General features: G+C 54.1%; 6 protein-coding genes across 6 annotated transcripts; 3 read left to right on the plus strand and 3 right to left on the minus strand.

Moving 5' to 3' along the window:
* Positions 1–712: 712 nt before the first annotated feature.
* LY79DRAFT_69508 (uncharacterized protein) lies at positions 713–10,374 on the plus strand. The gene is made up of 3 exons (XM_060564808.1): positions 713–752; positions 804–1,280; positions 1,342–10,374. The coding sequence occupies exons 2-3, from the start codon at positions 897–899 to the stop codon at positions 9,943–9,945; spliced, it is 8,988 nt and encodes a 2,995-aa protein (XP_060407946.1). The 5' UTR covers positions 713–752; positions 804–896; the 3' UTR covers positions 9,946–10,374.
* A 5,156-nt stretch (positions 10,375–15,530) lies between these two features.
* LY79DRAFT_674465 (methyltransferase domain-containing protein) lies at positions 15,531–16,679 on the minus strand (the record flags this gene model as incomplete). The annotated part of the gene is made up of 1 exon (XM_060564309.1): positions 15,531–16,679. One exon carries the CDS (start codon positions 16,677–16,679, stop codon positions 15,531–15,533), a length of 1,149 nt encoding a protein of 382 aa, XP_060407947.1.
* A 490-nt stretch (positions 16,680–17,169) lies between these two features.
* Positions 17,170–17,843, plus strand: LY79DRAFT_528123 (ribosomal protein S16; the record flags this gene model as incomplete). Its single annotated transcript, XM_060555995.1, has 3 exons — positions 17,170–17,246; positions 17,387–17,567; positions 17,748–17,843. 3 exons carry the CDS (start codon positions 17,170–17,172, stop codon positions 17,841–17,843), a joined length of 354 nt encoding a protein of 117 aa, XP_060407948.1.
* Positions 17,844–18,609: 766 nt separating this feature from the next.
* Positions 18,610–20,245, minus strand: LY79DRAFT_594726 (transmembrane amino acid transporter; the record flags this gene model as incomplete). The annotated part of the gene is made up of 4 exons (XM_060561721.1): positions 18,610–19,283; positions 19,330–19,489; positions 19,550–20,133; positions 20,212–20,245. The coding sequence occupies 4 exons, from the start codon at positions 20,243–20,245 to the stop codon at positions 18,610–18,612; spliced, it is 1,452 nt and encodes a 483-aa protein (XP_060407949.1).
* A 354-nt stretch (positions 20,246–20,599) lies between these two features.
* On the minus strand, positions 20,600–21,398 carry LY79DRAFT_69607 (uncharacterized protein). The gene is made up of 2 exons (XM_060564830.1): positions 21,229–21,398; positions 20,600–21,156 (listed from the first exon to the last, which is right to left on the minus strand). The coding sequence occupies exons 1-2, from the start codon at positions 21,272–21,274 to the stop codon at positions 20,729–20,731; spliced, it is 474 nt and encodes a 157-aa protein (XP_060407950.1). The 5' UTR covers positions 21,275–21,398; the 3' UTR covers positions 20,600–20,728.
* Positions 21,399–22,448: 1,050 nt separating this feature from the next.
* LY79DRAFT_674468 (uncharacterized protein) lies at positions 22,449–23,126 on the plus strand (the record flags this gene model as incomplete). Its single annotated transcript, XM_060564310.1, has 2 exons — positions 22,449–22,656; positions 22,720–23,126. 2 exons carry the CDS (start codon positions 22,449–22,451, stop codon positions 23,124–23,126), a joined length of 615 nt encoding a protein of 204 aa, XP_060407951.1.
* Between the last annotated feature and the right edge of the window lie 3,103 nt (positions 23,127–26,229).

Below are 26,229 nucleotides of genomic sequence, written 5' to 3' on the forward strand. Positions count from 1 at the left end.
CCGGTCCAACTTGCGTACGAGGCGACAAGGGGAAGCTTACATTGTAGATTCCCATCATTGGCCAAGCTACGAGCTTGTATTGCTGTGAACGTTGCCTGTAACCCACCGCAACTAGCTGCACTGCGTACCCATGAACTTGATATTAGGTGATGCGATAAGTGTAAGTAGCTTCACTTGATATCAATGAAAAATCAGAGTCAACTCCTTGCTCCCTATTACGAGGAGCGAATACTCAAGAACTGATATACAACTCTTGACCTTCCATTCGGGTTTGCTCAGCATCGAGACGATCCCCTAGGAAGGAATACCACTCCATCCAGGGCACTCTTCTATCAAGCCGCTTCCAATCCAGATCAAACACTTTTCAAAAGTTCGGTTACCCGTCCAATTATGGCTCGTAGAGAAAGCTGGAAGACCGAGCCAGTAGCGATTGTGGGAACCAGTTGTCGCTTCCCAGGCGCTGCGCACTCTCCATCGAAGCTTTGGCAGATTTTGCGTAACCCCCCGGACCTTCGAAAGGAGATTCCCTCCGCCAAGTTCAACCAGCATTCGTTTCACCACCCTGAGAGTGTTCGTCATGGCGTGAGTTCTGCCTTTTCTCTTCAAGAGCACAAAGTTAGGCAGATACAGAAGAGTTGCTGTGGCCCGTGGCCAGGTTATTACACCTCTGCTGCCGCTCCTGGATTCACCGCTTTTGGGCCTTCTGGCAGGCTGCTCCTCATTCGCGGTTTTTTAATTTCTTTCCTCACTGAGTTCAGCCAATAAATTGCCTCTGAAACACAGGTACTAACAGAGGCGATCAGACTTCCAACGTCGCTCACTCGTACGTTCGAGAAGAAGACGTGGGTGAATTCGACTATGGCTTTTTCAACCTCAACCCCAAAGAAGCCGAAAGCATGGATCCCCAGCAACGGCTTCTTCTCGAAACGGTCTACGAAGGCATCGAGGCAGCTGGATATGCCATGTCGGACCTTCGAGGGTCTCCCACCGGCGTCTATGTCGGTCAGATGACGGACGATTATTACGACATATTGAACAAGGACGTCCAATGCGCCCCGCAGTACACAGCCACGGGATCGAGCAGAGCAATTATCGCCAACCGCGTGTCTTACTTTTTTGACTGGCGAGGCCCCTCTGTCAACATCGACACTGCTTGTTCTTCAAGTTTGGTTGCTCTGCATCAAGCCGTGCAAGCGCTGAGAGGCGGTGAGATCAACTTGGCGGTGGCGGCCGGAGTCAACCTAATTCTCGGGCCTGAGAAGTACATCTATGAGTCCCAAGTCAGTCACCCCCAGGATATCACCCCAGTTGAGGATATAATTGTAACTAATGTCTGGAAAGCTCTCCATGTTGTCACCGACCGGACGCTCCCGGATGTGGGACTATGAGGCAGATGGCTATGCTCGAGGCGAAGGCTTCGCGGCCGTCATTATCAAGCGGCTCAGCCAGGCGATAGCGGACAACGACCACATCGAATGCATCATCAGAGAGACGGGAGTAAACCAAGACGGTCGATCGGAAGGGCTTACCGTTCCAAGCGCCGAAGCCCAAGCCGCACTTATTCGATCGACTTACAGCAAGTGCGGCTTAGACTGGAGAAAGACCGAGGATCGCTGTCAATACTTCGAGGCACACGGGACGGGCACCCAAGCAGGCGATCCTAAAGAAGCCCGCGCGATTCGCGATGCATTCTTCCCCGAGAACATAGGACAGGAACTGGCACAAGACACCCTGTATGTCGGGTCTGTGAAGACCGTCATCGGACATCTAGAGGGGGCAGCCGGACTTGCCGGGTTGCTCAAGGCCGCCTTGGCCGTTCAGCATGGCCAGATCCCCCCAAACCTTCATTTCAACCGTCTAAACCCCAAAATCGAGCCATTCTACGATCATCTCGAGGTTCCAACCAGCCTTCAATCATGGCCGGAGCTGCCGAAGGGTACGCCGCGGAGGGCCAGCATCAATTCGTTCGGTTTTGGTGGAACGAACGCCCATGCCATTATCGAGAGCTGGCCTTCTTCGGGGAACTCAGACTATGGAAGGGATTCGAATGTCGTCTCGAACGTCGCGGCTCACAGCAATCAGCAGCAATTGGGACCGTTCACACTTTCTGCAAGCTCTGACGAGGGCCTTCTGGCTGCCGTGTCAAACCTGTCTCAGGCGCTTAAGTCCGGGCCTGATTTCAATCTACGAGACCTGGCCTGGACCTTACAGGTTCGACGTGAGCATTTCCCCGTTCGATTTGCAGTCGCTGCTACCGAGAGAGAGCAGCTCATTGAACGTTTGGACGCCGCCAGCAAGGATCCGAATGCTCTCTCGGTACAGTCCTCCAAAGCCATAAGAGTAACTGACAAGTACCCGGCTCGCATTCTGGGTGTTTTTACTGGTCAAGGTGCACAATGGCCACGAATGGGTTCGGAGCTTCATAGGCAGTCAGCCTGTTTCCGAAAGTCCATCAGTCAGCTTCAAGAGTCCTTGGATGATCTCCCTGATGCCCCGTCGTGGTCCCTCCGCTCTGAGCTGTTTGCGCCTGCTGAGAGCTCTCGCGTCAAGGAGGCGGAGATAGCGCAGCCCATCTGCACAGCTGTACAGATCGCCCTCGTTGACCTCTTGAGGGTGGCAGGTATTTCTTTCCATGGAGTCGTTGGACACTCTTCTGGAGAGATTGCCGCTGCATACGCCGCTGGATACTTGACTGCTCGAGATGCGATCCGTATTGCCTACTACCGCGGGTTGCATTCCCATCTCTCTTCTTCACCAACCGGTCAACCTGGTAAAATGATGGCCATCGGGTTGTCTCTCCAGAACGCAGAAACATTCTGCCAGCGTCCCCAGTTCCGTGGCCGCATCTCGGTTGCTGCAAGTAATGCCAGATCTAGCGTCACCGTTTCAGGAGACGCTGATGCCATACTAGAGGCAAAACAAGTTCTTGACGCTGAAGGAGTCTTTGCACGTGCGCTTCAAGTAGACAAGGCCTATCACTCTCATCACATGAAGCCTTGCTCGGGGGCCTACCTAGAATCACTACGCGCCTGCAACATCAAAGTCCTCCGGACCGACGTCGGCGGTGACTGCGTCTGGTATTCAAGCGTCCACGGATCGGCTGGACGCTACACACACGAGCCAGAGAGCTATGCTGGGCAATACTGGGTGGACAATCTCGTCAAACCAGTCTTGTTTTCCCAGGCGCTGGATAGGGCTGTTCAAGAAAGCCAACGACTTGATCTCGTACTCGAAGTCGGCCCTCATCCAGCTCTGCGCGGTCCGGCTAGCGATCTGACCAAGACCCTGGCCGGCGTTGCGGTGCCATACAGCGGTGTGCTCAAGAGGGGCGAGGACGATTTCGCCGCTTTCTCGGAGGCTCTGGGCTTTGTATGGAAACATGTGCAAGTTGACTTCCAGAGCCAGCCTATGCCCGATTTTGAGGCATTTGCTCGAGCCTGCGTGCCCAATCCCGCATCCTTTAACCCTCGAGTTTGCAAATCTCTGCCCACCTTCCCATGGAATCACAGCAAGTCCCTCATGTGGGAATCCCGAATATCCAAGCTGTGGCGAGGTCGCAGGGAACCGGAACACGACTTACTTGGTCTGCCCACCGTCAGTGGCAACCGTCAAGAGGTGCAATGGCGGAAGATCATGAGGGTCAGCGAGATGGACTGGCTCCGTGGGCACAAGTTCCAAAACCAGGTCCTTTTCCCGGCAGCGGGTTACGTATCCATGGCTGTGGAAGCGGCGTCGTACTTGATCCCAGATCAACCCAACAAGACCAAGGTGATTGAGCTGAACGACATGAAGATCCATCGAGCAATCACGCTGTCCGAACAGTCCTCCACCGGCACCGAGGTCACCTTTGTGATCCATACGCGCCAGCAAGATGCAACAACCACCGTCGCCGAGTTTTCTTGCTTCAGCATCGAAGCGGACGCTGGAGCCGATGAGCATAGCAACTGCAACTTCACTGGGTCGGCTACCATCATCGTGAGTAGTACGGCTGGTAGTGCTCTGGACGCAGCAGCCCAGGAGGCCGGAACTCTGCAGCCGCTAAGAAGTGAGCAGCGGCTTCCACTTACCGACGTGAATCTCGACCAGTTTTACTCCAGTGTGAGTGGTATTGGTCTTGAATATTCTGGGGACTTTCTGGCAAACTCCATATCTAGACGTCTGGGCTTCGCCACCGTTACCATGTCCCAGAATGACCGAACTCACTTGCTCATCGACCCTGCGGTACTGGACACATCTTTCCATGGCGTATTCTCCGCATTCTGCTACCCGAACGACGGACGCATGTGGACTGCCTACCTTCCGACTAGTATTCGTCGCATCAGGATGATGCCGGCCAAAGGGCGCGAGAAGCAACGACAGCAGCAAAAGCATTTCAATGCTGACTGTATCTTGCGTGACGCCTCTGATAAGATCATTTGTGCCGATGTAGACATCTACTCCTCCGCTGGTAGCCTTGAGTGTCAGCTTGAGGGCCTTACCTGCACCTCGTTTACGACACAAAGCCCGGACAAGGATCGGAAACTCTTCTCCCGTACGGTCTGGAGAAAGGACATCTCTTGCGGCATTGAGAACAACAGAATCATCAAAGCGAGCCATGACGATTCAAGGCTGTACGAGGTCTTGGAGAGAACCTCATACTTCTTCTTGAGGAGACTGAGGGAGCAGATCTCGGATTCGGAGATAGAAGACATGGCCTGGCACTATAAAGCCTCCTTGGGATGGGTGTTCGACCGGCTACTACCTTCCATCGAAAACGGCCAGCATCCCAGAGTCAAGACAGAGTGGGTATACGACCGAGAAGAGGATGTACAGGGCTGGCGCGAAGAGTTCGGTGATGAAATCAGTCTGCGCGCTGTCCACGCCATCGGAGAGGCGTACCCTGACATTGTGCGTGGCAACGTCCCCCCGTTGCAGATTCTCATGGAGGACAATGTCTTGAACAGACTTTACAAGGACTGTATCGGCGGGCAGACGGCCAACACCCAGGTTGGCGAGCTCGTCGGACAGCTTGCCCATCGCTATCCGCAGATGAACATCCTCGAGATTGGTGCGGGAACAGGAGGAACCACCACCACAGCCCTGAAATGTCTCAAGTCCAACTTCGCCTCTTACACCTATACGGACATCTCACCGGGTTTCTTCGAAAAGGCCGCTTCCGCCTTCTCAAGCCATACGCACAAGATGATGTTCAAAACACTGGACATCGAGCGCGATCCGGTGGAACAGGGCTTTGAAGCGCACTCGTTCGACGTGATTATGGCCGCCAACGTGATCCATGCTACCAAGCACCTGGAGAAAACCATCGCCAATTGCCACGAGCTCCTTCGACCTGGCGGCCGGATGATCCTGTTGGAGATTACGAGTGAGGCCTTGTGGATCCAGACCATCTTTTCGGCACTGCCGGGTTGGTGGCTCGGTCAAGAAGAAGGACGGATCAACCACCCAACGGTCTCCATCGACGAGTGGCAAGGCATTCTGCGCCGCCAAGGCTTCTCAGGTGTCGACGTCCAGTGTCGTGATCTTGAGGACGAGAACCGATACACTTTCTCCGTCTTCACAACCCAGGCTTTGGATGACAGGGTTCGGGCGCTAAGGGACCCTCTGCTCGTTGGGCCCAACCAGCCACTTGCTCCCAGGATCGATCACCTGGCTCTCATCAGTCCTGACGGTGCATCAGAAGTCGCAGCAGTCGTGAACGAGATGAAAGACTTGCTCTCTCCGTTCGCGAGCACCGTCACTGTCTCTCAAGGACTTCAAGACCCCGCCTTGGCTGATGGTGTTCTGCCTTTGGGTAGCACCGTCGTCTCGCTCGTCGACCTTCACGAGGCAACCTTCCGCAACATGAACCCCGCCAAGTTCCAAAATCTCAAGAGCATCTTCAACAATTCCAAGAACATCCTATGGGCAACTCAGGGGTGCCGCGCTGAGGACCCGTACGCCAGCATCATTGTCGGTCTTGGGCGGTCAGTGATGCACGAGCTCACGCACTTGAACCTCCAATTTGTCGACTTGGACCTTGAAACCACGGAGAAGCCTGCAGTTTTATTGTCCAATGTTCTGCTTCGTATGCCTTACACGGACGATCCGGAGTTTGAAGATGTGGTCTGGACCAGTGAAACAGAGACTGTGATTCAAAATGGCGACACGTACATCCCCAGAATCCTTCCCGAGGAGGCGTCCAATCAAAGGATCAACTCCGGAAGACGCGCGGTCCAAAGCGAAGTAGATCCCTCGCGCCAACCGGTCACGTTGAGGAGGGAGTCGCCCAGTGGCGTTTGCTGGCTAGAGCAGACCTCCACCATCGTTGAGGCTGGCAGTGATGTCTCTTCCCAATGGGTTGAAGTACGGGTTCAGGTGTGCTCTCTCTTCCCAGTGGTCACAAAAGACGGCCAGCAGCATTTCGTCTCTTTCGGTAAGGTCCTCGAGTCGGGACAAACGGTTCTCGCCTTGACTCCCATCAACTGTTCCGTTATCAGAGTTTCATCCGACAACATCATAACACTTCCTCAAGCATCAAGCAATCTTTCCTCTCCCCAGGCATCGCTCCGGGCAGCTCTTGCTCGTATCATTTGCGAAAGTCTCGTCAAGCCTCTGGCAAAGGTCAAGGGCACAGTCTGGCTGCACGTTGCCGAGGCGTCAGTTGCTGGAATTGCTTTCGAAATAGCATCCGCTCATGGCCTTGATCTATTTTGGACTGCCTCTAGTACTCTTAACGCTCGATCACATGGACTAGGAGGCAGATCTGCTCGGGTTCTCCGCCCTTTCATCACAGAACGAGAGCTTCGTTCCCAGGTTCCAAGGCATGTTCTATGTCTTCTGACACTCGGAGAGGAAGCAATCGCTGGATTTCATCAGCGGTTAGCTTCCAATCTGGACAATACTGCCGAGGTTTGTCACCTCACTAGCCAGACTAACCGCCATGGCCATCTCAAAGTGTCGCTCAGCTTCGAGGAGGTACGAGAAGTTCTCAAAGGCGCAGCCAAATCCCTGGCGAACGAGTCCAGCATTACTACCAGCACCGTCCCTTCTGCGATACCAGTTGACAAGCTGCCCACGAGTCGCACAACAGCGCCTCACAACTCGGAGCCCCTGGAGACGGTCGACTGGGAGTGCGTAGAGAAAGCCGTGGCCGTTGTCAAGCCCCTTGACACCAGCAACCTGTTCTCCAACGACAAGACATACTTCCTCGTGGGTCTGACGGGAGAGCTCGGTCTCGGTCTATGCAACTGGATGATTGACAACGGCGCACGACACCTGGCGATTTCCAGTCGAAAGCCGAGCATCGACCCAAGCTTTCTCAACGACTGGGCGAACAAGGGTGCCAACGTTCGAGTGTTTGCGCTCGACATCACCGATGAAACAATGCTCCGCGACGTTCATCGGCAGATTGTCGAGACGATGCCACCCGTCGGCGGTGTCATGAACGGTGCCATGGTGCTTCGAGACAGGCCCTTCAGCGCCATGACCTTGGAAGATTTTGATGTCGCCCTGAACCCCAAGGTACGCGGCAGCGAGTATCTCGACAAACTCTTCTACTCCGATCCTCTCGAGTTCTTCATCCTCTTCTCGTCTCTATCTCGCGTGATCGGCAACCCCGGACAGTCCAACTATGCCGGCGCAAACATGTTCATGGCCAGCCTAGCATCTCAGCGTAGAGCACGCGGCGTGTCCGCTTCCGTCATCGACATCGCCATGCTTGTCGGCTTCGGGTGGATGTGGCGCAACGCAGGCGAGATTCTGGAAGCCCAAATGAAGGCTGCCGCATACATGTCAATCTCCGAGCCCGAGTTCCACACCATCATGGCGGAGGCGATCGAAGCCGGTCGGGCTGACAAGGGCCTCCATCCGGAGCTGCACACAGGTCTCGCCATGTCCAACACGGCGAGCTGGAAGCGGTTTCCGCGATTCTCTCACTTCGTGCCCTCCGAGAGCCAAGCCACCACCTCGACAGGTGTCGGCTCCGAGCCAGACAAGAACGTGTCTCAGCACATTGCCGATGCGAAGAGCGATGAGGAGGTCCTGACTACGATTGAGACGGCCTTCTCACGCAAGCTCAGTGCAGTGTTGCAGCTCGCCGACACTGGCTCTCCCATGGACCCCAAGACGGCACTGCTCTCGCTGGGCATTGATTCCTTGGTTGCAGTAGAGTTGCGTTCGTGGTTCCTCAAGGAGCTTGCTGTTGACGTGCCAACCCTGAGAATTCTCAGCGATGCCACCATTGCCGATATCAGCTTTGAGGTGAAGTCCAAACTCAACATCTCTCTCGGCAAACAGGAGTCGGCTTCTACAAAGGCCGAGATCCATAAGAACACAGAGGAGCCGGCCGCAGCTCGGCGACCCGATACACCGCAAATCACCCCCGAGCGTGACGAGTCGCCCTCTACTTCACGCTCCGAGGCCTCATCCGATGTTGAAGCTAATAACGAGTCATGGCCTGACAGCCCAGATTCTCCGAATAGCACCACCGCCCCGTCTGTCGTTGGGCCATCGGCAGATGGCAATGCGGCTCAGCAGACGGCTCAAGATTGCTCAAGCCCCTCGGACGCCGACAACTACGAGCGCACGGGGCCCATGTCTCACTCCCAGGAGGCTCTCTATTTCCTCCATGAGTATCTCACCGACAAATCCAGCCAAAACGTCTTGTTTTACGGGAGATATTCACATCACCTGAACATTGCCCGGTTTGAAGGCGCCCTGGAGCATGTCGCCAGGCGTCACGAGGCACTTCGTAGCGCGTACTTTGTTGACCTCAGCACTCAGCAAGCCGTCCAGGCTGTGGGCGTCGACTCTAAGATTCAGGTTGTGCACAAACAGATCGACAACGAAGCGGATGTCGAGGCCCATGTGCAACGGCTGCGCCAGCACGTTTTCGACATTACAAGGGGAAAGCTGATGCTTGTGGTGGTGCTCTCAATGCAGCCCGGCCTGCAGTACATCGTCTTCGTCCATCACCACATCGTCATGGACGCTCAAGCTACAGTCGTGTTCCTTACTGAGCTGGCCATGGCCTACGCCGGGCACCCTCTCAGCATGCCCCCTCCACAGGCCATCGACGTGTCTACCAAGATGAGGGAGAAATGTGTTCCGGACAAATTGGCAGAGAAGCTCTCTTACTGGAAGAAGGTCCACGAGCGCCCTCTAGGTCCCATACCTCTACTTCCGTTTGCAAAGACTCGGAGCCGCAAACCACTTTCCGACTATGACCTTGAGACCTTCGACATGAGAATCGAGGCCGATCTATGCTCCCTGATCCGGAGCAAGTCTTCCGAACTCCGTATCACTCCTTTTCACTTCTACGTTGCCGTCTTCCATGCTCTTCTCGCACGCTGTCTTGGTACGAGCGACGACATTAACATCGGCATCGTCGATTCCAATCGAGGCCCGGATGCGGATGACGCGCAGGCCCTGGGCAGTTATGTCAACGTGTTGCCACTACGATCCAAGCTCCAGGAGGACGAGAGCTTCAGCCAAGTCGCCCAGCGCACGCGGGACTCCGTCCTCAAGGCCCTATCCAACGCCGGTGTTCCATTCGAGGTGCTGCTGGATCAGCTCAAGGTGTCTCGCTACAGTACTCATCATCCGCTGTTCCAGGTTCTATTCAACTACCGACTTGGAATCCCCTCAACCACTCCCTTGGGTGATGGGGTCATCGAATGGACCGGCGCGGTGCCTTCAAAGAACTCGTACGACCTGGCGATCGACGTTTCAGATACTCCTCGTGGCGCCTGCATCCTGTCCTTCACCACACAACGGTACATGTACAGCGCGGCCGATACCAAGATGCTGATGAAGTGGTACACACACATGTTGAAGTCGTTTGCGCACGATTCGTCTGTCCGGGTCAGCACTTGTTCGCTCGCTGATCCGCACGAGATGCGCAAGGCTGCTGCTCTGGGTCATGGGCCGACAGGCAAGTTTCCTTTTCCTTTCCCAAACAAAAGCTAGCACGTGACACACATATACTGACACTCTCCAGTCGATATCGAATGGGAGGGTACTGTCATAGACCAGGTTGCAAGAAGCGCAGCACAGTTTCCAGATTCGATCGCCATCAAGGACGATGACGGCAACGAGGTCTCATACTCCGACATGGTCAAGACAACCAACCAGATCTGTCGAGGTCTCCAAGCCAGCAAGATTCAGCTGGGGTCCAGGGTTGCCGTTCTGCTAACTCCCGACGTTTGGTCCATCTGCACTCTTCTTGCCGTTCTCCAGCAAGGCCTGGTTTGGGTGCCGCTTGATCCACGCAATGCTCGACAGAGGCTCGCGGCTATGCTTATTGATTGCAAGCCCCGTCACGTCATTCACTCCGATGCGACCGGCGTTCTCGCGGAAGATCTGATAGCAGCTGCCCGTCCGGAGAATCCAGAGCTTGAGCCATTGCGCTTAGAAGAGTTGATGGCACCAACGGCGTCCTCCGCATCGGTACCGACGCCGAACCTGAGCAGTAGGGACGCCGATGCCGTTCTTTTGTACACAAGTGGTTCGACTGGCATGCCAAAGGGCGTCCGCGTGACACACCTAGGTCTTCTGAATCAGGTCTACGTGTGCAAAGACATTATAGGCGAGCGTCAGGTGGTTCTTCAGCAAACATCTCATGGCTTCGACATCGCTCTGGGCCAAATCTTCGATGCCCTGACCCGCGGTGGCAAGCTGATTGTCGTTGGGCAATACGGCCGAGGTGATCCTAAGCACCTGTCCAAGCTGATGCTATCCGAGGGCGTGACTTACACCTGTATCGTCCCCTCAGAGTTTCACATGATGCATCAGTATGGCTTCGAATATTTGAAACAGTGTCGTCAATGGCGGACTGCTCATGCAGCAGGCGAAAAGCTCACGCATCAACTCCGCCGGGCATTCCGGGATCTGGCTCTTCCCGACCTCAAGCTCTGGAACGCCTATGGTCCAACAGAGGCATCCGTAACCTGTGGCAGAGGTCAGGTGCCTTACCAAACGGAGGAGGACGTAATGAGTGATTCAGACAGCATTCGCGCATTACCAAACTACAACCTCACAATTGTGGACGAGAAGCTGAACCCTGTGCCGGCTGGATTTCCTGGTGAGATCTGCATTTCTTCGCCATACTCCATCAGTCGCGGATACAACAACAGGCCTAAGGAGACAGAGCGCCAGTTCATCGACTCGAAGCTCATTCGCGGAGGCGCCCTGCTCCCGGGCATCCCTGTCTACCGAACAGGCGATCTTGGCCGTTTGTCCGCAGAAGACGGCACTTTGACGGTGCTTGGCCGCATTGGCCAAGACAGCCAAGTCAAGATCAGGGGCCAACGGGTAGAGCTTGACGAGATTGCCGCCACCATCGTCCGCTGCTCCAACGGCATCATCAGCAACGCCGCCGTGTCGTGGCGTCCCGATGCCGAGACCCTCGTTGCCCTGGTCGTCATGCGCAGAGACGCCAGCGAGGAGAGTCTCGAATGGGCGACACATGAACTCGGCCAACAGCTTCCGTTGCCGCCATACATGCGCCCTTCGGTCTGGATTCCCATCGACGGAGTCCCGACCAACCTCAACGGCAAGATAGACAGGCGCGCCATCGACGAATACCCCATACCGTCCTCCCACCTGCAACGGTCGAACCGATCGAACCGAAGCGCCGAGGATTCAAGTGTCTCTTTGTCCGAGTTGGAAAGACAAGTTGCCGAGATCTGGGAGCAGGTCCTGGGGGAGAAAGCCTCGGGCATTTGGGACCCCAAAACCGACTTCTTCAACCTCGGCGGCAACTCCCGAAACCTGATCGAGCTTCGGTTCCTGCTGGAGAGAAAATTCTCGACTGCCAAGATTCAGCTGCCTAAGCTCTTCCAACACAGCTCTCTGGCCGAGATGGCGGCCCTATTTGCCTCATCCAACGACAGCCACCTCCCACTTGACTCAAACGGCCAACCTACACGTATGGATTGGGGCAAGGAGGTCGATGATGCTTGCAAAGAAGCATTACGTCCTATTTCACCTGGTATTAACACCGCTTCCTCGGCGCAGAATGGCGTCTCTTCTCGCCAGAAGCCGAACGGCCTGGTCGTGGTGCTTACGGGTGCCACCGGGTTCCTGGGAAGCTCGATCGCGCAGCGTCTTGTTGCCGATGATCGGGTTCGCGAGGTGCACTGCATCGCGATCCGTGGCGCCGACGACCAGGCTCGCCGCGTGCCGGTGCAAAGCGACAAGATGGTCGAGTACGCCGGCAACCTGGATTCGCCCCTCCTTGGGCTTTCGGTGACCGATTTCAACAGTCTCAGCAAGCGTGCCGACATGATCATCCACAACGGCGCCCAAGTGTCGTTCCTCAAGACGTACCAGTCTCTGCGCCAGTCCAACGTCTCGTCTACGATCGAGCTCTGCCGCATGGCACTTGTCCGATCTATCCCTCTTCACTTCGTGTCCACCGGCGGCGTTGCTCTCATACCGACGGTCAACGACCGGGATGCGCTACCCCCGACGCTTTTGGAGCAGTCGGCAAGCGACCGCATGCCCGAACCGCAATCGAAGAACGGATACCAAGACAGCAAGTGGGTGGCCGAACAGGTGTTAGAGAGGCTCAGCACCCAGCGCGGTCTGCCCGTGGTGATTCATCGGCCGGCCAGCATCGTCGGAGCGGGTGCGCCCAAGCTAGACTGGATGGCGGCTATCCTCAGCACCTCACGAGCCTTAGGCAAGGTGCCTGCACTTGAGGAAAAGATGGAAGGATCTCTTGATCTTGTCCCGGTGCAACAAGTGTCAAGTAAGCTTGTTGATGTCGCACTTGATACAGATTACGCCAAGGGTGTAGCAATGGTCAGGTTTGTGCATCATTGTAACAACAAAAAACTACCTCTCGGTCAACTGAAGGCGTATCTCGAGGAGCAGGATAGTCTAAAGACAACGTATAGTCTTGTCAGTCTGCATGAGTGGTTAACAGCAGCGGCGCAGGCCGGGATAGAGCCAGTCCTATATGACTTTTTGAGTGTTGGATTCGCAGGAGAGAACAAGGTCCGGCTTCCGTCTCTCGCGTATTAAGAGGGAGTGGCTTAAGGCCTTGAGGAGTGTTTCTGTCCTTGCGAACGGCCTGGAGCTAAGATGCTGGTAAACTGGTCGTGGAAGTAATGTTGTCTGCAGTGTTGTGCTAGGATGATGCATGCCGGCTCTCAAAAAGCTAGTGTTAATACATAACCGTGGCCATAGATCCTGATTATCAGATAGTCCCTAGTTTGCACTGCAGGCGGACTGGCTACAAGGATACGCACAAGGAATTGTTTTACGTTTTGCGGAGCTAGGCAAAAATACTTTATATCTTACAGCGCTATATGGGCCATATTCCTCTTTCGTCACGTGCTCTAATCAAGAATCGGGGTCAGATCTCTGGCGTTCACATCCATCTAGTCTAGGCTTCCTCTACCATCTAAAGCAACTCTTGAATATCTGGGACAATCTTATGGTGCATGGATGCTGCTTGGTAACAGCTTAACGTCCTGTTCCAACCTTTGCGTTATCAAGCGGGCCACATACAATTGGCAACGCGTCCAGGCCAAATGCTCTTCAGGGGACTGACTCCCTGCAAAGTCTCTCCTTTTTGCTTATTTGGCTTGTTGGCTTGCTACTAACAGAAGTGGCTGTGGAGAAACAGCGTCGGCATTAAGAGCTGATTCAGGCGCTTATATTGTAGAAAAACGGCTGCAACTGCTATATAGTTAGATGTACTCCCTAGAACCAAGACCATATTACGTTGCACACTAGGCGAGCCAGTGACAATTTTATATAGAAATTACTGACAGGTTAAGAATAATACAGGAATACAGGTGTGCACACCTGAAACATTCGAGTTCTCTTAAAAAGATTCCTCTTCCTTAGTTCAGAGGTGTGTACTAACGCTAAGCACAAGACCCTTTTAGAGGAAGGTAAAGGGTAAGGGTCTTCTTTACCCTAAGACCCCTCCTTCTACTTAACAGCTGGACAGAACAATCTACACGCTAACAGGTCAGAATGTCCTACTACAGATTACCTTATAAGCTAACCCTTGATTTATAGCTGTTTAGGTGTAAGGCTAATATCTTAAGTCTTAGCCACAGTAATCTAGTTCTTAACAAGCTTACAGTAGAGACAAGCAATAGCTCGAGGCTGGATTGCTAACAGTTAATAGTTACTTAAGTGCGGCTATTAGGCTAGAAAACTAAGGTATAAACAAGTACTTAGAATAATAAACTAACACTAGTAGCCCTGTTAGGCTAGGGACAGGTGGTATTAAGACAGGGTAATAAAGTTACAAGGTTAATAATAATATTAAATAGCTAGACCTTGCTTTGTTTAAAAACAATAAGCCAGAGAGGCTAGTAGAGCTTGCAGGAGCTGATCTAGTAATGCCTAACTAGCTGTTTATAGAAGCAAAGGAGGCTAAACTAAGCAACAAGGCATAGGTTATATCCAACTTTAGGGAAGAACCTCATCATCTAGCACACGCTAAAAACAAGAAAACATATAAAATCCGATTTTTCCTACAAGTTGTAGACAAACTTTACTAAGCTAAGCAAGAGGGGGTAAAGGTAGTAGTAGTAGGCTGGTTACTATAGTGGGACTTGCAAGGCTAGAAAGCAAAACTATATTTACCTCCAAGACCAGCGTCTTGGAAATGATAGTTTATTACATTGAACATAAGTAGCTAGTTACTGCCCACAACTGACGGCGTCTTTCTGTTACGTGACATAATCGTTGCTACCATCAGACTAGATTGGTTCTTTGGCATCGGCGTGAAGAACGGTGTAGCCGTCAGAGCACAAATCCCGTGGGTTAAGTGCTTCAAAACAAGATGTTTGGTGAGGTCAAACGTGTTCTGACCAGTGCTCGCTGGGAAATGCTAATACCGGTGGCCTCGTTCTTGCTGTAAACGTCGTAGTTGACTCTGACGGCGGCGCGGCGATGGAGGACTCAAGACTTGAGAGTCAGCAGCATAGTACGGTATGTGGATCCTACGGAAGATGTAGAATGATTGCCCATTTTCGAACAGAAACGGCAATGTTTGCAGAATCTGAGACGCGCCGCTTTTCGGCATCGCTGGTATCGTATTGGGGAGATATTAGACCGGTCGGGAGAGTGTGGCCCTCATAAGTGGCCAAGGCTTTATTATTCTAGAGGTCCAGTTGAGACGAGCCAGCTAGTGCCGAGTCATGCAAAGTTGACAACATCGACCAGTCCTAGGTTGTGCTCCTGTTGTCCTTATCCACTACCCAGCACCACTTTTGTACAGTTCAGTCCTGCATGGCCATTCCAATCCAAATCTGTCATGAGCGCTTAGTAGACAGCAGACTTTTACCGTTCAGTGCGACATCCCATTTCTCATCCTCGCCCTGGTTGCCGCTGTTCACCCCAAACGGTATTAGATCGTCTCCACCCCATTTCATACTCCCACATCACTATAGATAGATGATGCTAAGGGGAGTCCCAACGCTACAATGCAGTGGAACACAGATACTTTGTTACCTCTTCGCCGGTCTAAGCTGAACTTTCACGCTTCTGAAAAGTACGAGGCAGCCGCCAATTCGATTCGGAGATTATAGCACAAGGTATTCGCCGTCCGGCGTTGAAACCATGCCGTTTGAGCTCAAGTTCCTGTCGTGCCTATTCTCGACCAGCGGCTTTCGTCCGTGGACGGCGAACCCCTTCCAGTACCCGTGATATTTCGTGTTCTTCACCTGGTCCCGGACCTGCGCACAGAAGACGATGGTCTCCAGCACGCTCCAGCCGAGCACGCGCGTGAAGAGCGCGAGCGATAAACCCTCTATGCCGGGAAGCAGCGAGGCCTGCGTCCACTCGCCCATGAGCCTCAGCTTGGGGTCCTTGGGCCAGGGCGACACGGGGAACTTGATATTGGTGACCTTGATGTCCTCGAAGCCAGCCTCCTCTAGAAGGCGGGGGAACTGGCTGCCGATCGTTACAGAACGCCCCCTCCTTTCACAAGCTTCGGCGATAAGGAGGGTCCACCTCATCAGCGGCGATTCCTCCGTCAGAGTCCCGTCGTCGCAGATCAAGGGGTAGATGCTATCGTGGAGCTCAAAGTAGCCACCGGGCTCCAGGTTGTCAAAGGCCTGGGCGATGACACCCTCCCAGTCAGAGAAGCTGCCTACCATGTTCCTCGCGAATATGAAGTCAAAGGGCTCCGTCCACATCCACTCCTTCTCAAGGTCATCAACCTCAAAGATGCAGTCAACCGGCACATAGGCGGGTTGGATAGGACTCAGGTCTACGCCGATGACCTCCGCCCCAGGATGTTCGTCTGCATAGTCCATGGCCCAGATGCCAGTGCCGGTGCCCATGTCAAGGACCCTTTTGGCACCGTCCACTTTGGGACAGAGGCAGAGCCTGCCGTCGAAGGTCAACATCCAAAGATGGTTGACAATGTCGAGGCGTTCCTGTTCCAGTTCGTCGTTGGGCAGGGCGTACTTGCCATCGCTGAGACGGTGATAGCTGCGGCCATTTTCGCGGCGATAATCGAGGATGCTGGGGTGTTGGGACGCTTGGGAGGTGACGATTGGGAAGAAACTGCCCGCTGAGAAGTGCGCGTCCGAAGGCGCTGACTCTTGCGGAGCCTGCTCTGTCTCGGCCGCCGGCTCCGGGGCGGCTGGTAGTGTGACCGATTCGATGGTCGGTGCGGCGGTTGACGGTTGGCCTTGTTGTTGCACCTGTTTTGGATGATCGGCCATGGCTACGGTCCCAGAAACTTTGTCGTGCAACGATGGAGAATCCAGGATACCTACTGGTACTTACTCAGTACGGTGAGGGGCCTCACAACGTAAGATCAGCTACATTAGGAATCCCGCCCCTCTTTCCCAGGAACATCCCCGCCTTCTGCGTTGTTTCATTGCCCCCCCTACACTAGGCAGGATCCCAGGCTCTTCGATTACCGGTACCACTTGCCTTACTGGTCCACGTGATTAACTCGAGGTGCCTGCACACCGACATCACCATTGGGGTAGACTGCACTAGTTGGAGTCGGAATGGAGTTAGCGCGGGACCGAGAACCCGGACAGCGAGTCGGTATCGGAACAACTCCCGCACCGACCAAAAATTCCTGGACCATTGGGAAAGTAACCATATTGAAGCTACAGCAGCTTTAGAATCGCGACACGACCCTCGAACCACCAGACTCCATCGATCAGCAAACTCGCCGGATCCCCCTCTCGCATTTTAAACATGGTCGTCCGCATACGTCTTGCCCGCTTCGGGCGCGTCAACCAGCCGTTCTACAACATTGTTGTCTCGCAAGCCAGGTACGCTCCCAGTCGCCCTTTCGGCCCGATCCCATAAGCCCCTCTACCAGTACTGCACGCACACGATGCCAGCGAAGAATAAAAGACGAAGCGCCATATCAAGTGAAGAAAGCTAATGCGCGCGTGCCCTCGACTCGCAGAACCGCCCGCAACAGCAAGCCCATCGAAGTCATCGGCACCTACGACCCCGTTCCCAAGCGAGACCCCTACGACGCCACGACCAAGCCGCACAAGGACATCCGCCTCGACTCTCTCCGCGCTCGGTACTGGATCGGAGTCGGGGCGCAGCCGACCGACACCGTGTGGAGGTTACTGTCAATGGTATGACGAGACATGCCCCTTGTCACGCTTTCCTACGATCTGTCTGGGATGGCCGTGAAGTAGAGGACGACGATAGGACGCGGATCAACGTTGCGTGGAGAATTCAAGCTCCAACGATGAACGGGGGACGGTCAGCTGGACTCAGTACTGAACTCGTCACTAACAATATCCTCCGTGCAGGTCGGAATCCTCGAGCCGAAATACAAACCAAACGGGGCTGCCAACACGGAAACAGCAGCGAAATCTCTCAGGGCCCCGCCCGCGACTAAGACATAATGAAACGAATTGGATTCAACATGACTGGGTAGGGGCTGCCGTGTGCCCAGCGGCAAGGTTAGGGTTCACATATCACTCCAAATCGCGAGGGGTGTCGTCAGGAACGCGGCGGACGACTTCTCCCATAGGCGGGCCTGTGCCAACAGAGACGGGAAGAGAACCCAGAGGCAAGCGAATGTACTATTACCGGGCGACTGGTGCGGACCATTGGGAAGTTCGCATGTGAAAATGGGATGGATGGCCAAAGACGAGGCCAAAACTGTGGATGCAGCACCATTACATGTCACATTGACCTGCTAAAGGGCGTATCACACGGGTTGTATACTAAGAAAAGAGGACTGTAAAGGACCAAAATGTCACTCCGTTTCGAGCCTTTTTTTCTTCTTTTATTCTACAAGTTTAGTAAAGGCTGCAGCGACTTTTCACCAGGACCTTACTTAGTCTTCGTATACCGGCACCATGATAACTGAACGGAAAAAGAAGTCAAAGCAAGAAACTAAGCAAACGCCTTGGACATGCAACCGCCACGCTAATGACGGGTTATGCAAAATAGAAGACTCGAGTGAAGCCCCAAAGACACAAGAAAACAGAAGCAAACCATCCAACTCCAAAAATGCGCAACGCTTCCCACGGGGTCCTTTAACATTGCAATGTATCTATCGCTAGTGGCCGTGTAATAAGCGGTTCTGTACTACCGCATTCGAAGACGAGCATCTCTAAAACTCTTCTTTTCCGTGAAGGGTGAGGGAAATGCAAAATTCCGTGTTCAATGAGATGCATGAAATACGATGTTGAGGAACAGGCAAACGACCATGACGCACACGCCGTAAATGGCGAGAGCCAAGGCCATCTTGCGCAGGGCGTCTTGTTCAATGTGCTCGAGGTCCCACCGCCATTTGCGGTTCCATTGGCGCGGATTAGCAACAACGCTGGCGACGCTGCCGAGACTGGCGATGCTGGTTACCATAGGGTCTGCATCCTCTTCGTCCGAGGGAAGGTCGGCGTCGTCATCCTCCTTGTGGAGACGTTGCTGATGCATGCTGTCAGGGTCGCTAATCTTGTAATAGAAAAGACCTGGAAGTATAAAGCTAATGCTAGTTGACCCAGTGCTTCCAACGTAGGCCAAAACTCTTTCCAGGCTGTGGACGGAGAGTGCTGTGACATAAGAAAAAATGAGAAGAACAGAAGTCAGGATAGCGAATCGGGCCTCGCCCATGGAGGAGCTGGATCCGTGGTCGGAGCGGACAGAAGCCGAAGAGGGGAGAAGTGGGTGTCCACCAGGCGAGCTGGTGCGAGCGTTGCCACCTGATTTGCGGTTCGGGCGCCACTTGAGAATCGCATCGACGGATGCGCGACATGGATGAATCTGCAACGGAACGGAGAAGGTGACAAGTACCACAATAGCCAGCTGTGCGATGTACGAAGCGGCGGTCGTCGAATCTGAAAGGGGTCAGCAGCGCCCAGTACACGGATGCAATGCACTTACACATCATGACAATATTGCCTACAACCTTATTGCCGAACGTGAGGTAGCCAGTGATGGCAACGACGATGTAGATTGAAGCGGCACCGCCGATGCTCGACCCCACAACCCCTATGATACTCCCAGGAGAGTTGTCTTTGATTTCGTTCAAGATGGAAAACATCTGGCCCCGAAGTTAGCAAAGAATACTAGACAAGGCAAGCCCCCCTTTCCCCCGACTTACGTTCTGGTGGCAGGTGTATGCAAAGACAACCACGGGCAATGTGCTGAGAAACGCGATGGTGCTCTCGGGTTCGACAACTCTGATTTCGCTCATGTCCTTGAGACGGTCGGTCGCGAAGTGGTAGATGACCAGGATAACAAGATACCCAATCGAAACCAAAGCGACAATACTGGTGTACTTGAGCGAATCCAGCTTTCTGAGGAAGCTCAGGGGAATAATAACCAGCATGAAGGCAGTGATCCAGAAGTTCCGTTCGCCCAGATAAGGATTGCTAGCCACCGCACCACTGAAAAGGCCAATAAAGACCTTGGGCATCAGATCGCCAATGATGATCATATAAGATACTCCGACACCGAAACACTTGATCGCAATGGCAGTGTCAAATAGGATGGCGGCGTTTGGATATGTGATTTTGGAGATGGCGAAGAAGGACGATGTCCCTCGATCGAGGTATCGCGCGCAACGTGACTGCAGGTAGAGGCCGAAGGCGGCCGTAATACCGGACCAGACAATCATCAGCACACCAAGCATGCAGCCCATGTGCGACATCACGGAGGGCATTGCCAACGTTCCAGCGCCAACAACTGTAGCCAACGCTCGTTAGTCTCTTGGCCTACGCCGCACTGGTACGCAGGCTCTCGAAGTTCTTGGGTCGGACGTACTGGTATTGAGCAGATTGATTACGCTGCTTGACATTGAGGCCTGGCCTCCCCCTTCCTTTCCGTTTCTTCGGCGCTGTCTATGTATTGTACGCCATTCGTCAGCAAAGCTCTCCGTCTATCTTTCCCCCCCAAGACATCGTCTTGCTCCGTATCTCTGCGGGGAGGTATTGGTGGGGTCGGCGTACCTTGACATTTCGCCAGAGCTTCCAGACGCAATCGAATTCGCGCTCCCATCAGTAATGGTTGAGTAATTCTGCATATTAGTCCGCTCTGGGTCGCAGCGATCGGTCGTCGTCAGTCGGTCAGGCGTCGTCGTCGTCGTCGTCGTCGTCGTCGTCGTCGTCGTCGTCGTCGTTGGTCGCGTGTGGTTATCGCAGGCGCAAGCGCAAAAGCGGAGGCCAGATAAGAGGGGCTAGAAAGAGTAGTAGAAAGCCGAATCGGGTCACTTGGATGAAGTGTCCACAGGCGCAACCAATCGTTGCAGAACACAGTCGCAATGATTGGTGGGAAATCTCCACTAGATGGTCGAGCAAGGCGGCAACGTAAAGACTGGTTTGGTGTTTGGTAGAGGAAGAGGTTCGTATTGCTGATGATAGAAACGACAGTCTTGCTCGGCTTCCCGACGTTTGGGTGTTTGAATCGGAATCCACACTTCAGGCGGAACAGGCGCGGCGTTGGACTCGCGACTGTTGGAGGAAGCGGCGAGGCAGGTTGTGACGTGATTTTGAGTGAATCTTTCGAAATCGCAAAGGAGGTTGCCACCCTTCGGGGACACTACGGGGACAAACCTCGCAGGTCCGTCGGGGTGCAGCGACTGAGTAATTAGACGTTTGCGCGCAGGCGGCGTGGGCGTGAGACCTGCGCAAAATGGAAATGGTGTCGCCGCCGGGCTGGAGTGCACTGGACAGATGGTGGAATGCGGATAAAAGGCAAATGTCAGGGTGGCTAATACCGGTATATTCGCCTGTCAATCATCAGAGTGTATAACGAGTCACGACGTGGGGGGCGAGTCGGTACGCTTTAAGTATCGACGATCGTCCCTGTCGCAGGTCGTGGCCGACATGCGCAACGCAGGACACACGTCAAGCTGGATGACAACGGGTGTCGATTTGGAACCTAGTATGGATGGAGAGAAAAGAAATATACCGGTCCTGTCGGGGTTCCCGCTGAATAGACGAAAGTTTAAGAAAGGGTGTCGATTATGGATTGGCCAGTTTGCCAGAGCGAACGTAGCGTAACAGAGCCTGGTTACAGGCCGGGGGTTGCTACCTAGGCCTTTGGAGTCTGGGCAGGCGACGGGGAGGAGACGAGAATGATGTGCGTGTTTCTCGGAGGAATAGATGTACCTGAAGCGCCTTGCTTTTTAGGTAACAATAACAAAACAAGACCGGGGCTCCCCGACTGGAACTTGACTAGAGAGAGTCCTTCCGTTCTGAAGTATTGTCCAGTCCACCTGGCCATGAGGGCACATTCCGAATGCCCATCAGCCCAGCAGGGCTTGTGCAGTGGAATGACAAAGACATTATTAGACGCCCACATCGAAGCGCCAGCAGCTGGGGCGAGAGGGATCTGTCGTCCCCGGGCGACGCTTTGTCAATCTGGGCATGGCGTGGTTATTGTAATTACATAACACTTGTCCTGCTGGGTTTCCAAGTTAGGTAGATGATTCCCGCCTTGTTTGCCCACAATGGAAAAAAGTTTACTTTTGTGAGAGTTAAATGAGCAAGTACGCAGATGTCATTTGAAAAAAGCTAAGACGGACATATGTTAAAGTGAGACGCCCCCAACCAAGCAATTTCAGGCCTGGCTGGCTTGGCACGGAGGGATGAAGAGAACGTGCTTATCTCATCGAGGGAGTGAGCTTCTAGGGGAGCACTAGTGGCATAGGTCCGTCACGAGCCACATGTCGCCTGGCAGTCGGGAATCAAAGGGTTTGTCTTCAGGTGCTGCAAGCTTCAGCCACTCAGAGCTCGCCTCAGCCTTACCGGCTGGGTACGCTAACCTACTTATCCACTCGACTCACCGCATCCATCCCGCCCTCTCAGCTGTGACATCTTTCCGGCGAACTAGTTGCGCCAGAGTTCTTGAGTCCAGAGTGCACGCATCATTGTGTTGGGCACGACACGGAGACATCAAATTTTGTCCTGTGCATCAAAAAACTAAATAAAAAAATCGTCCACACCGCGTCTCATCACGCCTTTGACGCGCGACGTCACGCGCAGCTTTCCCAGTTCGCCATGGACAACTCCCTCGACAACACGACCCTCTCGACGGTGTCACTCCTTGAATCACGGCTGTTACGAATCGAGCACCTTTTGTATGGCCCGACCGCAGCGTCATCACCTCCCCAAACAGAGTCCGTAGTGGAGACGCTGGAAGAACTCGAACGTCGCTTCAACCACCTCTTGTCCCGTATCCGCGTGTACGGCGAGCTGATGAGGCTATGTAAGTATTTGCAGGATCCAAGCGCCAGTGCCTCATGTCTGCGGCTTGTTAACGGCGTTGCAGATAACTCCCATCCAACGCTGTTCCAACCCCCTCCGCCTTCCGAACCTCCAACCCAGCTTGCCCCAGAGGCAGTTCAAGCAACCGTCCTCGCGTCAGCGGCGTCCTTCCCGGCCACGGCCTCGTCACTGACCTCTGTGAACGACTGCCCGATCCCCGAATCGTCACAGAGCGCGGCCCTGGCCTCTCTCGTGCCCAAGATGCGAGGTATCGAAACGACACAGATGGCCCAGGAGGCGGAAATGGCCGAGCTCCGCGCCCGAAGCGAGGAGGTCCTTAAGAGCTGGTATCAACAAGGTGTCCTAGGCGCGTCCGAGTTCGTTGCCGAGGTCGAAGGCCGGGTTGAGCGGGTTGAACGCCATGTACGGAGGGCACAGCGGGAGAAGAAAGACGAGGCGGCAGCGATTTGATACCCCCTTGATGCGTTTCCACGTTTGAACGCCGACGACCCTTTCTGTGTCAGCATGCCACCGTCGCTTCTAAGCAGTTTCTTCGAACAGGGCCTCGCATGCGCATAGCACGTATGTTATAATCTCGGAACCGGCCGCTATCGACCTCCCATCGTCTCATGCAGTAGACCTTCTGCCAGCATCCATGAAACAGATGGCTTGCCTTGCCGGATGTAAATTAGAAGCGGCGATTAAATACGTCTAAAGCAACATCGGCAGAGGCAAGCATGGCGGCATTGTCAGCAATTGGCAAGAAAGAGTGACGATGCATCTACGGCCAATCGGCGAAGCAGACTTGCCTGTCGTCTTAAATACCGAAAGATTCTGTTCGTCGCACACTGGGCTCGCCGGCAATTCTGGCAGTTATGCGTCGAAGGTTCAGATCACACATTGCATCGTCTTCCCGAAGCATGTCCGAGGAGTTAAGGGCAAGCTCGAAATGTCGTACATCGGCCACCCGAACGGCGACGTAGGACGAAGAAGTTTCCTCGGAGTTTGCGCATGATCGGATCAGAGTAATTGACCATGATGCAACCACGGTAGGATAGGAGGAGGGTAAAATGCCGAGGCGGCTTGTGCAGTGGTACGGGATTGGCCTCTCCGCGTTTCAGAAGCAGGTTTGTCCTAGCTAGAGGGCCGAGATGGCGGGATTCTCTGATCTCATGAGGCTTTGACCCCGACTAGGTACGTTCGTGGGTTGATTTAAGCCCGTGTATTAACTTGGCAAGTTGGAGAACCAAGCCGAGATTTTGCTAGCAACTTGGCTCTTGAGCAGCCGCAAGCAGTCATCAATATGAGAGAATATCTCGAGCTGCCTTCTCAAAGAGACATGCAGAGCCACGCAACGAGGCCCGGTCAGTGGAAAACACGCCAGGTCAGGATTTGATGGAGGCTAAGACCGAGCTCAGACGGTGACATTGAGGCGCGGGGGTTGGGACAAGGTTGATATACCCAGCCGGGAAAGCTTGGCTTCTTGGATACAGTGCCATCGTCGAGTGTAGTTCGCCCGGCCAGGGGTTTTCATCCGTGGCACACGACTGAGGCACGGATGGCGACGGCTCAGCTGGAAGGTGGCACCGTAATAGGCAAGAACGGCCGATTCGCTCTCGCCGCACCTCGCCTCATCGGAACTCAAAGGGATGATGTAGGTTGCGTCCAAGTGTCGAGCCCAGACGGCCCAGAAGTCGTTTCATTACTCAAAGGCTGACTGAGAGGAAATTGGAGTGGATGGCGAGATACCGGTACTGGAAAGCCACAGGATGGCAGGGTCCTGGCTACCACACGTGTTGGGACGGGAAGACGTCGTGAAGGAGGATGGATATGCGTGTGCTCTGTATGCGTCGCAGCCATCTCACCGGGTAGACGGCCATCCCAGCACGGCACTCATTGTAGATGTCGGGTCCTGGCCCCTCGCGCCCAGACTGTCGGATCAGGATCCGTAGGTAGATGTTTCCTTGATTCAGGACCTCGGTTCCTCCTTCTTCTCCTCTTCTTCCTCCTCCTCTCCCCTTACCCAAAGCCTATGGACAATCCGACTGCTTCTGGGAGAGAAGGTCTTTTGAGGTCTTTGTCGTCACGGCTGCCACATGAAGGAAGGCTTGCCAGTCCTAGACTTTGCCGATGCTGCAGAAGTGAAAAGTGATGGCATCGAATTCGCACAGACATGCTCGTCGACAGCATGCAGGGGGTTGCGGAACGCTGTCAAGGGTTTCAGCTGGTGGGAAACTATCAAGGCGCTGCACAGTGCGCCTGCCAAGCTTTGTTCAGACACGACTTTTGAGGAAGGTGTGATTCATACTCTGGTATAGGTAGTAAGTATCTACGTTTCCGTTTATGTTCACATGCTCCTATGCTTTCTGTTATCTCGAAAAAGGCATACCGGTACATACCTGCTGCTTGCTTCTGTCAGGATCATCTCACGGCAGTCACTATCTCTCCACGCTCTCCCAAGTCCCCCCAAGTGCCCCGGGACCACCAGGGAATGGCAGGAGAGGGGGCAGCCAAAGCGACGGAAACCATGGCGCCGGTGTCGTCGTCAATGACACAGACGGTCGCCGCCCCCGTTGCATCTTGGAGCCCAAACGTAGCTCCGGTACTGTGCAGGAGGTAAAGGTGTCAACCCTGCCCGTGGTTTCTGCATACCAAAAAGAGTGTCTACTTTGCGCTCGGTGGGGGAGGGGGTGGATTGGTCCAGTCGATCACGGCAGCGTTGACAATCCCCATGCGCATCCACACTAGGCCTGTCGATGTCGGTGTCAGCCCGTCACTGACGAGAACCCTGATTGAGGCCGGGCGAGAGACGGGTGAGCGGATAGATGGAGAGTTATCCGGAATCAGTGAGCGGTTTGTTGCAGAAAGACGTCGACACTACGATTGAATCCCAATGCCCAGAGACCGGCTATGTCGGGACGATGGACATTGATCTATGCCCGCGCTTGCGGCGAAAGCGCGCCTGACGCTGAAACACTGCACAGAGAGGAACCTGGGTAGGGCGGGCGTTGATCAGAAGGACCCCCCTGTATCAGGACGACGCGGAATGAGCTAGCAACTCGTCACGTTGCCTTGTGTGTAGCCAGAGTGAATCTGGTTTAAAATCAAAGGTCTCTTTTGCATGCACTCGCATACATGCTTGATTCAGTTGTGGGTTCTCATTACCCATACGCAATGCACTGGACTATGACTCCCTGACATCTGCAGCCGCACAGGCTCGGGGTGTTAATTGGAAGCGCCTCCATTCATCCCGCCGTGGTATTCACTGAAGTATCGTTCGATACTTGCCCTGTGCTCGCGTGAACCCACTCCTAGCTGCCAGTCATCCGCCGAGTCTGCTGATCGTCGTCGCTACATGAAAGAGAACATCTAGCTTCTCTTTCTATAGCAACCGTTTGGGCTAGAGACCCGAGGGGGGAGACGCCTCGTGTACGGCCGGCAGTTTGTTCCAGACGACGCGAAACCTCAGACACTGGGGTTGCTCTCCTGCCAAAGAAAAAAAAGGTTAGTCGGCCGTGTCTCTCGCCAACCGAGTGCCGGAAAACATGGCGTTTCTTTGTTTCCAAGGGCATCG

Source organism: Colletotrichum navitas (assembly GCF_030913465.1).
Source record: "Colletotrichum navitas strain CBS 125086 chromosome Unknown LY79scaffold_124, whole genome shotgun sequence".
In the NCBI taxonomy this organism is placed as follows: Eukaryota; Fungi; Ascomycota; class Sordariomycetes; order Glomerellales; family Glomerellaceae; genus Colletotrichum; species Colletotrichum navitas.